This window comes from Phoca vitulina, unplaced genomic scaffold, assembly GCF_004348235.1.
Source record: "Phoca vitulina isolate PV1807 unplaced genomic scaffold, GSC_HSeal_1.0 scaffold47, whole genome shotgun sequence".
In the NCBI taxonomy this organism is placed as follows: Eukaryota; Metazoa; Chordata; class Mammalia; order Carnivora; family Phocidae; genus Phoca; species Phoca vitulina.
Window position 1 is genome coordinate 3,988,622 of NW_022589750.1, and position 13,075 is coordinate 4,001,696.

Genomic DNA, 13,075 nt, shown 5'->3' on the forward strand with positions numbered 1-13,075 from the left:
TCCAACATACTCGTTATAAGAAAGTGTAAGCATCTGACCACATTATTATGTGTTCTGGTACAGTCATGACAGAATGTTTATCTATTACAAGACATACAATGACTTTCCTTTTACGTATCCTTTTATTACAGTTAAAGCATCCTATTGACTGTTTTGAAATTTTGTGGGTAGAACCTATGACCTATGATATTTTTTTTTTTTTTTAAGATTTTATTTAGTTATTTGACAGAGAGAGACACAGCGAGAGCTGGAACACAAGCAGGGGGAGTGGGAGAGGGAGAAGCAGGCTTCCCGCTGAGCAGGGAGCCCGATGTGGGGCTCGATCCCAGGACCCTGGGACCATGACCTGAGCCGAAGGCAGACACTTAACGACTGAGCCACCCAGGCGCCCCTATGACCTATGATATAAATTTCACTTCCGGACAGCAGAGGATGGGGTGGTCAGAAAATATGCTGTAGAAAGTGGGTCTTAGCTTTGATGAGGCTAGGAACCATCGAGTGGAAATGATTAAAACCGAGCAGCTGGTGTGACATTTAAATATGGCTCTGGGTCCCCAAGAGCCTTCCTGATGGCCCTGGAAGTCTGAGAGCCAACACTCAGCAGAACTGAGCAGATACACTATTCCGCTTGGTTTCACAGCAGGTGTCTGGTGCATTTCTCAGCCTGAAAAGTAGACGTAGGTGTAGGATCATGGGTAGCATTTTCCTGGCTCCGTGGAAGAATATTCCTGCTCTGCGGCTTAGCGTTCCCACCCCACTCAACTGAGACAAGAACAGGGAATTTAAAATAATAAGCACAGCAGAGCTGAAAAAGCTCTTGGAATATATATACATATATATGTGTGTGTGTGTGTATTTTTTTTTTAAATCCCTTCCAAAGTCCCAAGCTTGTGTTGGGAGCGTGTGCTTTGTGGCTTTCAGGTGAGGGTCTGGCAGATCGGCTGCCAGACCCAGAAGCTGGAGGAGGCCCTGAAGGAGCACAAATCCTCTGTGTCCTGCATCAGGGTGAAGAAGAACAATGAGGAATGTGTCACAGCCAGCACGGACGGGACTTGCATCATCTGGGACCTCGTGTAGGTACCCGTGATGGGGAGGACAACATGACACAAAACTCAGGGGTTGCCACATTTCATTGAACTTGAGGGCAGATCCAAACCAAGAGTCGAAATCTTCTCTAAGGCGACAGGAAAGGGATGTTCATCTGAGGCCGCTCCTCTCCCTGGAGCTGTTTCAGGTTTCCAGATGCTGGTAGAAAGGGTACAGTTTCCCGGAAGGGCTGGACGTTAGAAGATTCTGGATGCAGAGGGAAGTACCTTTCCGGTCGCACACAGGGAAGCCTGATTGAACTTCTCCGAATGCAATTATAAGAACTCCCCCCAAAAAGGGAGAAGGGAAATGATGTTGTAGGCAGTTCCTCCTGTCGCGTCACCCAGAACAAGCCTGCTATCGAGGTGGAAGAGGGGGAGTGGTGTGAATTTGCCCTTCCCCTTGGCCGGCCGCACTCCTAGGGTCCTCTCATGCTGGAAGCTTGTCATGGCCCCTGGAGAGTGCCTGACTCCAAGCCAACTAGACCAAAGCACGTGAACTTTATTGTTGGGAGTCATACAAAGGGTTTTCAAGGGCAATTTTTTTTTTTTTTTTTTTACTATAAGCATTTTAGCTGTGTGTTTTTATTTGGAATTAGACGCTATTCCCCTAACCTTCTCCTTGCCCAGCCCCTCTCTACCGCTCCTAAGATGCCTTGCCTCTGCATCTAACTGCATTAGAGAGACTCGGAAGAAGTCCAGAGGCAGGAGGAAAGAGATCTAAATATAGAAAATGGATATAGGTATTGCCAAAGAGTACGGAACATTCTAGATTGCAGAGAAGGGGAATTAAGGCAAAGGCAGCACACTTTTCATTTAATGCATTAAAAAAAAAAAAACCCAAACCAAAGCAAACCCACCTACTGGTCCTGTGCGTCTCTCACTTTGATGCACACATGAAGCACCTGGAGATCTTGCCAACATGTAGATTTTTATTGAGTAAGTCCAGAGGGCTGCCTGAGATCCTGCATTTCTAACCAGCTCCCAAGGGATGCCCCTGGTTCAAGGACCACACTTGCCGGAGGTCCTAGCCTCCAGTGGAACTCCCGTTTGGGAACATACAGAACTAGAAGCGAGGGTGTGTCTAAGCTGATTTCCATGGATTGTCTGTGACCACCTCAAATCCCTAAAGCCTCCCTGCCACATTGCAGGACTATTTGGCTAATTTGTGCCCAAACCTTTAAAACATGGTCAGCCCCGGATACCATGTTTGAAAACTGCCCTATTGAGAAGAAACCATGCAGAAGGTGCATGTTTTCAGCCAGCAGAGGCCGGCCTGTGAGATGTGCACCCATCTCCTGGGGGGCTGGGGGGAGAAGCCATATGTACGTATTTGTTAGCGTGGTATCTGACTCGATGGTTTTCAGGCCGTGGTACACAGGAGAATGAGCTGGGATGCTGATGAAAAGCGCCCATCTCTGGGCCTCATCCCAAGCTGCTAGATGCAAATCCCTAGAGGGGAAGCTCAGTAATATCCGTTTTTAAGAAGCCATCCCCCACAATTTGCCACTCAGGTGGTAGGAACCTTCACCTCAATGCGGTGGCCTCAAGAATAAGGTGGCTTGTGTGGAAGACCGCAGGGTGACTCTGAATTCAGCCTCTCCTCCTTCATGCTCACCGGAACGCAAGGCTTCCCCTGGACTTCCGTGCTCTGTCTTTGGAAAACGGCCCACCCAGGGTCTTTGGGCTGCCCCACAGGTGCACAGAGGAGGGGAGGACGCCAAGGTGCAGTGGGCAGAATCGCCAGAAGTCTGTCTGGGGTAGATGAGCCAGCGCAAGCCAAGCTTGTACCAGATCCCGTCTGGACAGTAAATACCTCTTTGAGGGAAGGCAAAGTTACAGCTTCTGTGTCTCATTTCCAGACGTCTCCGGAGGAATCAGATGATCCTGGCGAATACCTTATTCCAGTGTGTTTGTTATCACCCCGAAGAGTTCCAGATCGTCACCAGCGGGACAGACAGAAAGGTAAGCACTCCCAGCAGGAGTCAGGATCCTCCCAGGACCCGACAGAAGCAGCCGAGTGTTGTGGCCGAGGGAGTGGGCTCTGGAGTTGAGCCCCATGAGGTCAGAGCCCAGTTTTGCTGGTGATCACTTGAAAATTCTGCGTTGCCTTCCCATGTCCTTGCTTCCGTGTCTGCAAAGCGGACATGATACCGCTGACCCAACAGAGTTGCAGAGCGCATTAAAGTTAGTCATGCTTGCATGTCGTGCATCTGATAGCAGGGGGCCTGGCACAGAGTAGCTGCTCAGTAAGTGCTGGTTTTCATTATTAGGGAATTTCTGAGGCTGGAACCCAATGGCCCAACCCTTTGACTATGTTCAAATCGAATGACAATAGAGTTCTTATCTCTCATCCCCTCTACTTCATCAACGTTGTACTACGAATCTCATTAGCTGGGGAGTCCATGTCCTTGGATAAAGATTGGTCCCTCTTTGCGGGGGAACCTTGCCTCTTGGAGCAAACGAAAGGCTTCAGGAGAGAGGCATGTGGGGCAAGGACGCTAGGGTGTCATCTATCCCCCTGGCCACATCAGATCAGCCAGGTGTTAGTCTAATTACCTGCACATCCAATGAATGGATTTGGAGTCCCCTAATTCAGACTTTGAGATCACTGAAGAAGAGATTGTGTATTTATCTTTTCACCAGCTACAGAAAAAGTTGAGTTCAAAGTATAAAAATAATTGTAGGAAAAATACTAGAGGGACGTCTCTCCGCTCCCCCAACACTGAAGATAGAACCTAGGAATGGGATGGGGGGCACCTGGGTGGCTCAGTTGGTTAAGCATCTGCCTTCAGCTCAGGTCATGATCCTGGGGTCCTGGGATCGAGTCCCACATCGGGCTCCCTGTTCAGTGCGGAGTCTGCTTCTCCCTCTCCCTCTGCCCCTCCCCCCACTCATGCTCGCTCTCGCTCTCAAATAAATAAATAAAATCTTAAAGAAAAAGAATTTAGGAATGGGACTTTTCCCTGTTTAAGCTGCCCAGGTGATTGGGAACTACTGTCCGAAGATATTTTGTCATAAAAACCCAAGAAATGCCCCCTGGCGTGGGCCAGAGTTTGCCTGACACAGACAGACTGTGTGGGGGGCCCAGAGTTCTGCCTCGCTCTCGTCTCTGTGAGGTTGGCCTTGCTAGTTCTTTTGTGTCTCACCCACCCAAACTGGCTTACGTCTGCCCACCCCCAAACCCATTTCACTTCCGGTCTAAGCAGACTTCCTCTTGGAACAGGGGCAGAAAGGATTTGGAAGTTAGTCATGAGTCACCATAAATGCTTCAGAATGTGGTTCATAAAACTTCTAGATTTGTGTCCTGTTTCCCATATTCCAGGGAATGGAATGGTTTATGAGTTTATGAGATTCGAAACAGTCTACTGTCATCATCTGGGAATTGTCACCAGAATACTCAAAGCATAAATCATGAATCAGTACAACCACCATAAGGGCTGGCCAACTTTCCATAGTTATCATAGGTGGGAGGGGATGGAATGGACGGGCACTTGGAAATGAACCTGTCCATGAACAGCGGGTTCACAGGTGAACAAGACGACATCAGATGGCAAAAGGGATAAAAAGGAAGCAGAATAGGTCACAAGATCCTGGCTCAGTGGACGGAAGCTGCTTTAGCTAGGATGGTTGGGGCAGGTCTCCTCAAGGAGGTGACACCTGAGCTGAGGCCTGAGTGGCGGAGGACCTCGCTATGCTTAGCTCTCAGGGAAGACCGTCGCAGGCAGAGGATAAGCCTGAGGGAAAGTTGAGGCGCCATCAGGCTGCCCAGAAGAGGGTCACTGTGACTTTGGCCAAGAGAGCAGGCAGTCAGGCACCAGCTGTCTAAGTGGGTGTGATTCCCGAGAAACAAGGATTTGGGCGTGTGTCTATATTCCTTTATGCTTTTCCTATGAAAACAACTCTTTGTTAAAGCAATCGAGCATCAATAGAAATTAATAAATTAGCTAAAAAAATTTTTTTTTTAAATAGTGTACACAATTTCTAGCTAGATTCAGAGGAATATAGATTCCTGGCATAATGACTTGAACAGCAAATTTCTATCAACACGAAATAAGAGGAGGCAAAATGCATGCCCAGGTTCACACTCCTGAGTCCTGGTCAAGTGCTTTGTTGGGAAAGAAATTTTCTTGGGGCACTTGGGTGGCTCCGTCGGTTAAGCATCTGCCTTTCCGCTCAGGTCATGATCCCAGGGTCGTGGGATGGAGCCCCAGAGCCCCCATGTCGTGGGCTCCTTGCCCCGCGGGGAGTCTGCTTCTCCTTCTGCCTCTACCTGCCGCGCGCTCTCTCTCCCTGTCAAACAACTAAGTAAAATCTTAAAAAAAAAAAAAAAAAATTTTCTTTTTGAACAGGTTGTTCATTTACAAGGTTCAAAGTTCAAAGAGTATAAAAGCAGTATATTGAGAAAAATCTCCCTCCCTTGAGCAGTAGATTTGGGTCCCCTAACCCAAGAGGGGACCATATAATCAGTTTGCCTCTAGCCCCCAACCTGGGGGGTGTTCCACTGCTTTGAGGCCGAAGAGAAAGTTGGAAATGGGGTGAGGTGGGGAAGAGCGCGGGGTCAGCCTCAGGGACCTGAGCCTGCAGAACTCTCTGGGCTGCTCATTCCCCCAGCAGCTGGAGGGGGGTGCTTCCCTTCCACCAGGCGCTCCTCTAAGAGCTGAGGTGGGAACGCGGATGCCGTGGCTGTTTTCTTCCTTCGTTTACAGCTTGCCTCGGACCCCCAAGCGCTTCGTCTCACCAAAAGCACTTTTTGTCACAATCCGGGCTACTGGCACAGTCACCATCTCCCTAAATAGAATGCCAATGTAAAAACCAACGCTAAAAATATGAAAATGCCTTTCTCCACCCCCTGCTCGAGCCTATTTATAATTTCAGCCCATCTACCCTCCCAGGGTGTATTTTTGCCACCTTCTATATAAAGTAGAACCATCTTTTGTTAGTGTGCGCCTGCGCGCGGAGGCTTCCGCCGAGCTGAATCCTCCCAGATGCTGCTTTTCTGAATTCCAGATTGCTTACTGGGAAATCTTTGATGGGTCAGTAATCAGAGAGTTGGAAGGTTCCGTGTCTGGGTCCATCAATGGAATGGATATCACCCTGGAAGGAGTGCACTTTGTCACAGGTGAGTCCTGGGGTGGGAAAAGGAAGCCCAGCCCTGCTTATTTAAATGGGAACCTAGAACTCCCTAGAAGGCGGGAGGCAACAGGAAGTGACAACAGAAGTGCCTAGAGGGCCCCGTGGTTAAAATCAGGCCCGAACGCTGCAGCCGGTGTGGCTGGAAAAGAAAGTTCCAGAAGTCATGCTTCAGTGGGAGGAAGCGCCTGCCCATGAGCCTTGGGGGCACACAGAAAAGCTAAGCCTTGCATTGCTTCCCTTTTTTGGTGGTGGCATTGATGATGGAAATGGGCCTTTAAATGGTCTGGATTATCTGGCATGCCTTGCTCCGTGATTTCCTCTGGAAGTCTTAAATGCCAGGCTTTTAAATCAGCATTTCCAGGGGGCGGGCATTGACCATACAACATGCCTTCTGGAACATCATCGACAATCATTTCCCGCCAGGCCCTGATTCTTCAGGGCATTAACAAATAAATGCTCCGAACGAATTAAAGTTTCACAAACACGTTTACTGTGAGCATGATAGAAAACTACGCACGGTGAGACCGCCATCCACCCACACAGGTGCGTACCTAAACCTGTGTACTTGGAGCAAAGAGAGTGGAAGGAGCTAAACCAGAGGTGTTCTCAGTGGTTATTTCTGGGCGGTGGGCTAAAAGGGGATGTCACCTCTTTGTGTTTCTTTCCCCCAAATCTGCTACAACAGACCTGGGTTTTTATAACCAAGGAAATGAGTTCCTATGCAGATGGATTTTTCTTCCTTTATGTGGGAACGTGGGGAATGTGTTGAAAATTAGCCAGCTACTTGAAATCAGGGCCGTTCCTCCCCATCCTCTTGCAGCAATGCCATACACCTGCTTGTCTTTTTCAGGTGGAAATGACCATCTGGTCAAAGTGTGGGATTATAATGAGGGTGAAGTGACTCATGTCGGGGTGGGACACAGCGGCAACATCACCCGCATCCGGATAAGTCCAGGAAATCAGTACATCGTTAGTGTAAGTGCTGATGGAGCGATTCTGAGATGGAAGTACCCCTTTGCCTCCTGAGGCCGCAAAGACTTCTGGGATCCGCAGCGCTGCCTACGGCTCTGCTGAAGGTTGACCTTAGATAACTCTTAAGACTGGTTTTGATTTTTCACATCCGTGATTCTGTCTTTGAGTGAAAATATTTTTATCTTGAAGTTTCTCCTTTTCTTCATAGGATGCATTTTACCTTCTTAAATTGTATATTAAAATGGGAATGTGTTCAAGAATAAGTTGTCGAGACTGTAATTGAAAGTTTTATTATGAATAAATTCCCAGTTGTTGGTTTCCTGTCCTAATCTCTGCTCTATGACGGCAAAACCCACGGCCTTTCTGCATAATTTGTCCACAGACAGCACTGCTGTTGTTCTCTAAAAATAAGGAGGGTCCGCTTACGTTCCTAATCAGCCTTTCATTGGTCAAGCTGCAATGGGGCAAGACTTGGTTTGAGTCCAGATCTTGGGTAGGATTTTAGGATCTTCCTTCCTTCCTTCCAACTCTCTGAGCCTCTGTTTAGCCTTTTGTAAAGCAAGAATACCTGCATGAAAGGTTATTTTTAGAATTAAGTGAAATAATGTGTTAAAGCATCGGCAGAATCCCTGACGGAGTGGACAGTTAAATGTGAATTTTGGTGCTTTCTCAAAGAAACCGTGGGTTCTTGGGGATCCTGGGGTAAACATCAAAGGTGAAATTTCGTAGATGCTTTTTTGGGCAAGGGAAGGCAAGGGAATGGCCCTTGTGTATTAATCATCCAGACGGGTGTCTTTTTTCCAGAGAGGGTAAATCATGGCATTTTCCAGAACACTTTAAGTCTCCAATGCACAGTACACTTTTTTGTTCTAAGCCCGTTCTTTATCCTTTAAGTAATGCTTCCTTTTTTTTTTTTTTTTTTTTTTTGTGCATGAGATCACCTGCTGGGGCCCTATGTGACACATCAAGGCAGATATTTTAATAAATGATCACTTATCAAATAAGTAACATTTCAGGGCGTTGATGTAACAATGCGTCCTGCTGATGTCTTTTTTGAGCCAGACATTGATGAGAAATTCTTCTGCGAGACTGTGCCTGATTAATTATAAACCTGACAGTTACAGGGTCAAGTGAGCAGAGGCCCCCAGGGTCACCCAGGGAACCAAGGGCGGGGCGAGGCCAAGCCAATTCTGATTGGGCACCAATTCAGCGAGGGGCCTGCACAGGGGGGCGCGCCTGAGAGCCGGAAAACTTCCTGGTAAGCAAACACCGAGGTTGGAAAGAGCCGAGGTTGGAAGAGCAGTCCGCAGAGGCGGGTCGAGTTCCGGTTTCTTGGCCTCCGTACAGGCGCGAACCTCCCTGGGCCCGCTTCTCCTCCAGCTGAAGCGAGGACGGTGAAGTCTCGCTTGCAAGTTTTGGGGAAGCGACTCTGACCTGGTCTGCAGTTTAAACAAGCAAACCACAGCCATCCCGGATGATTCTTCCCAGGGCAACACGCGGCTCCCAGTTCTGGAAGGACTCCCGGACCGGGCAGGCGGGCTGGAAGGAGGTGGCGCCACCTGTCCGCACACACCTGCTCCTGCAGGCGGGCGGACCCCGCCGCGCACTCCCCCAGCCGGCCCCAGCTGCCGGTGCGCGTCTCTCGCTGCGCCAAGAGGCTGCCCTCTGGAGAGTCCTCCTCTCCCTGTTCTTCATATTCACCTGCACGTAATTTCCAGAAACTGAGTCTAGCCGGGGCTGGGCAATCCACCAGGCGCTTTCAAATGTATCACCCCTCTATTGTTCGACAGCTTGCGGGCTGGCGGGAGTGGGAGTGAAATTCGGGGCGTCGGTGTGTAAGAGGTCAGGAAGGGTGGGGACCCAGAGCCGCCGAGTCCCGCGCCTCCGCTCGCGGGCGGCGCAGCGGGGCCGGAGCCGGCGGGCGGGAGGCGGTGGCGCTGCCCTGGGCGGGCCCTGCGGCCGGATTCCCGCGCGGGGCGGGGCGGCTCCGCCCCTGGCTCCGCCTCCGCCCGGTCCCGGCACACCTGGCCCGCAGGTAGCCGGCGCCCGCCGCCTTTCCGGGGCCGTCAGGGCCGGTTAGCGGGGCGCCTGCCTCGCGGCCGGGGGAGGCTCGGCTCCGAGGGCGCGCGAGCCGGGAGCCATGGACCCGGGCGCGGGGGCCGCGGCGGGAGAGGGGCCGCCCGCGCCCCGGCCCCGCCGCCGCCGCCGCCGCTCCCTGCGTCGCCTGTTCAGCCGCTTCCTGCTGGCGCTGGGCAGCCGCTCCCGCCCGGGGGCCTCGCCGCCCCGGCCGCGGCCCCAGCCCCAGCCGGGACCCCGCGATGGCGACGGGGACGGAGAGGGGGGCTTCGCCTGCGCGCCGGGGCCCGCCCCGGCCGCGCGCGGGAGCCCCGGGGAGGAGCGCCCGCCTGGCGCCCAGCCCCAGCCCCCCGCCGGCGACGGCGCGCGGCCCCCGGGCGCGCAGGGCTTGAAGAACCACGGCAACACCTGTTTCATGAACGCCGTGGTGCAGTGTCTCAGCAACACCGACCTGCTGGCCGAGTTCCTGGCGCTGGGGCGCTACCGGGCGGCGCCGGGCCGCGCCGAGGTCACCGAGCACCTGGCGGCGCTAGTGCGCGCGCTCTGGACGCGCGAGTACACGCCCCAACTTTCCGCCGAGTTCAAGGTAGGCAGCGCGTCCTCCTCCCGCCGGGGCCGCGGGGCCGAAGCGCGCGCCGCATCTGCAAAGGGTCTTCTGGGGGCCTTCTTCAGATGGCACCTCGCGCCGCCGTTCGCCTTACGCCTTTGTTTCGAGGTGATATTCTGCGCTATCGCTTGCAAACGTCTTCTCTGAATTTCTCCCAGGTGTTTTTTTTTGGGGGGGGTGGTGGTGGCGGGGCAGTCGATTTGAGGGATTCGCATTTTTGCATTCAACAAACTTCGGTTGAAGTACTGAAGGCTTTTGGGTCTTTCTAGCGCCACGGGCACTTTCCAGTCTGCAGGCGTGTGTTGTGGGAGGCCTGACTCCCAAGGCCAGGGCCTCGGAGGAAGGAGGAGGGGGACGCTGGCGTTGAGATCTGAATGAGAAGCACGCAGCCGGGTCACGGCGCCAGGAGTACCCAGGGAGAGGGAACAGAGAGCGCCGGAGCCACAGGCCTGGGGGCGCGAAAAGAAAACTAGTGGCCTGGGGGCGTGGATGAGGTTGGTCAGATCCTGCAAGGTCTTAGAGGCAGTGGTAAGGAGTTTGGGTTTTATTCTTGAACCCAGTGGAAGCTGAGATCCCGTGCGCCGGATACTGTGCTGAGTGCCCCGGGGAGGGGGGCAGTGGGTGTGCTCTGTTGGAATTGGCATCCTTTTCTTTAGTGCACGTTAAATCGCCCACCATGCCTTGGTTTGGGGTTGCATTCACTGGCCCCAGGATCACCGTCCACTTACCCTGCGCTGTAGGGTCACGAAGCGCTGGAAGTTATGTATGTCACATCCCCCGGGGTTAAGCGGTGTGTTTGGGATCCCAGCTGGATTACAGAGTTCCCGATAATTGATGCGCATGACTTGCTTCCTGCTACAAAACCACAGCTCTGGGCGGAGAGCTGAAGCTCCCCATAGACTAGGGGTTGTTCTTGGGGGAGGGGAACCTGTCAGTGTTCATTCCACAGGCATCACCGCTCTTGAGTTTCAGCCCGAAAGAGCAGTCCTTGCCATGTGACCCACAGGGTGTCAGCCTCCCCTTTCCTCTCTCCCGCTTCCACTACAAAAGCACCGTTCTGCAGGAGTTAGTGGGTCGACCGGGTGTCGTTAATATCTCCTTTCGGCAGCATCCGCCTTCTCAGTAATGAGGCAGTACGGTAGTTCCCCCTTATGCTTGGGGGATACATCCCAAGACCCCCAGTGGGTGCCTGAAACCATAGATAAATACCAAGCCCTACCTAATAACTATGTTTCTTTCTGTACACACGTACATACCTACGGTAAAGCTTACTTTATAAGTCAGGTACTGGAGGAGATGCACAGCAGTAACTGACCATAAAAAAAGAACAGTTATAACAATATACCGTAATAAAAGCTGTGGGAATGTGGTGTCTCTCTCTGCAAATATTATATGCTGTACTCATCCTTCTGGCGAGGATGCGAGGTGATAAAATGCCTAGGTGATGAGGCCAGGAGAGGCGAGGGATGTAGGCGTTGACACACAGTTGATCTTCTGACCTAAGTCAGGAGGATCGTCTGCTTCCCTACAAGGTTTGACCGCGAATACCTGAAACCACAGAAAACTTAGGATGTGGGGGACCACTGTAGGCTGTAGTGGTTAAGAGCAAGGTCCCTGGAACTTTGTGACCTCCAGCAAGTTACCAAATCCCACTGTGCCTCAACTTTCCTCCTCTGTGAAATGGGATGGCAACGGTACCTACCTTATTATCAGATCATTGGGAGGATTCATTGAGTTCTCTGCACAGCGCTTACAACAGTGCCTGACCCCTGGGAAGCTTTTGTCATTCCTACCATTCAGCCTGCTCACCTACAGAGACCCGGGGGAGGGAGGGAGGGAAGGAGGGAGGTAATGTTTTGCATACCTTTCCTCTTGCCAGGTGCATTCTCATGCAAGTCCTGCCCCAGTGGGAGAGACTGGAGTAGCTTGAAAAAAATCTTGCAAATTAGTAACCGCTCTCAGTGACTCACTAGGATTTCCTATCTCACCCCTGCTCTCGAATCCCCAAGGCCTGGAAGCTCCCTGGGAGCCCCGGGGGACTGGAGGATAGTCAGGTTGTTAATTGTTAACGAGGGTGATGTCATCCGAGGTTTCCTGGGACTTTTTGGGTAGCCAAAAAGAGCTTGGATGGAGCAGAGGAGGCCAGCATCTGGGCTTGCAATAAACCCTGCTGATGCAAATCTAGGTGGGCTCCTCTTATTTTATAGATGACGAAACATCCCTTCGCCCAACAAATATTTCTGGAGCGTCCCAACGCTCTCCCAGGAACAAGGAACGCATGAGAAGCCCTGAGTGCAAAACCTCCTGGGGCCGCTTTCTAGGAGTTCCCTGTCCAGCGGGAGAGGTGGGTGTTAATGAAATGATCACACAGGCACATGATCGGAGCTGGTGACAAGTGCTGGAAAATCAAAATACAAGGCATTCACAGCAGTTCCGGCAGGAGCAGGTGATGGATGCGGGGAACGTGGGAGGGGGTTTCCCAGGAGAAGCAACCTTCAGGAGAGGTCAAGTAAGGACAGGGGAGGGTGGGGATGCGCATTCCCTACCGATCACTGATCGCCAGGATCGCCAATCACCAGGGCAGGTGGAGCTGGGGGGCCTTCTGTGGGCGGGGCAGCATAAATGCAGGATTAAATAAAATAACGGAAGGGGCTCTGGGTTGCTCAGTCGGTTAAGCCTCTGCCTTTGGCTCAGGTCATGATCCTGGGATCCTGGGATCCCACCCCTCATGGGGTTCCCTGATCAGTGGGGAGTCTGCTTCTACCTCTCCCACCCCCCACCTCATGCTCGCTTCCTCTCTATCAAATAAATAAAATCTTTTAAATAATTAATTAATTAATGGGAGCCTCTGTGCCTGGGCAGAGGGACTGGAGAATTGTTTGGGGACAAGCCACAGATTTTGTCAAGGAATTGGGTCTTTTATTTTTTTTTATTTTTTATTTATTTATTTGAGAGAGAGAAAGAGAGAGAGAGAGCACATGAGAGGGGGGAGGGTCAGAGGGAGAAGCAGACTCCCCGCTGAGCAGGGAGCCCCTTGCGGGACTGGAGCCCGTTGCGGGACTGGAGCCCGGGACTCCAGGATCATGACCCGAGCCGAAGCCAGTCGCTTAACCAACTGAGCCACCCAGGCGCCCAAGGAGTTGGGTCTTGAGGAGGGATTGGTAGCTTCAGACCGAGGAAGGGGGGAATGGAGAAGGGC

The 13,075-nt window shown here is 52.0% G+C and overlaps 2 protein-coding genes across 3 annotated transcripts in view; both read left to right on the plus strand.

Moving 5' to 3' along the window:
- The window catches only part of CFAP52 (cilia and flagella associated protein 52), a 41,227-nt gene extending 33,716 nt beyond the window's left edge, over positions 1-7,511 (plus strand). Inside the window, exons 11-14 of the mRNA XM_032432158.1 lie at positions 922-1,073; positions 2,948-3,050; positions 6,096-6,207; positions 7,072-7,511. Coding sequence (XP_032288049.1) covers positions 922-1,073; positions 2,948-3,050; positions 6,096-6,207; positions 7,072-7,247 — 543 coding nt within the window. The 3' untranslated portion in view covers positions 7,248-7,511. The remainder of the gene's footprint in view (positions 1-921; positions 1,074-2,947; positions 3,051-6,095; positions 6,208-7,071) is intronic.
- Positions 7,512-9,333: 1,822 nt separating this feature from the next.
- Positions 9,334-13,075, plus strand: part of USP43 (ubiquitin specific peptidase 43) — a 51,410-nt gene continuing 47,668 nt past the window's right edge. For both annotated transcript variants that reach the window (XM_032432056.1, XM_032432058.1), the window contains exon 1: positions 9,334-9,855. In XM_032432056.1, coding sequence (XP_032287947.1) covers positions 9,334-9,855 — 522 coding nt within the window. The remainder of the gene's footprint in view (positions 9,856-13,075) is intronic.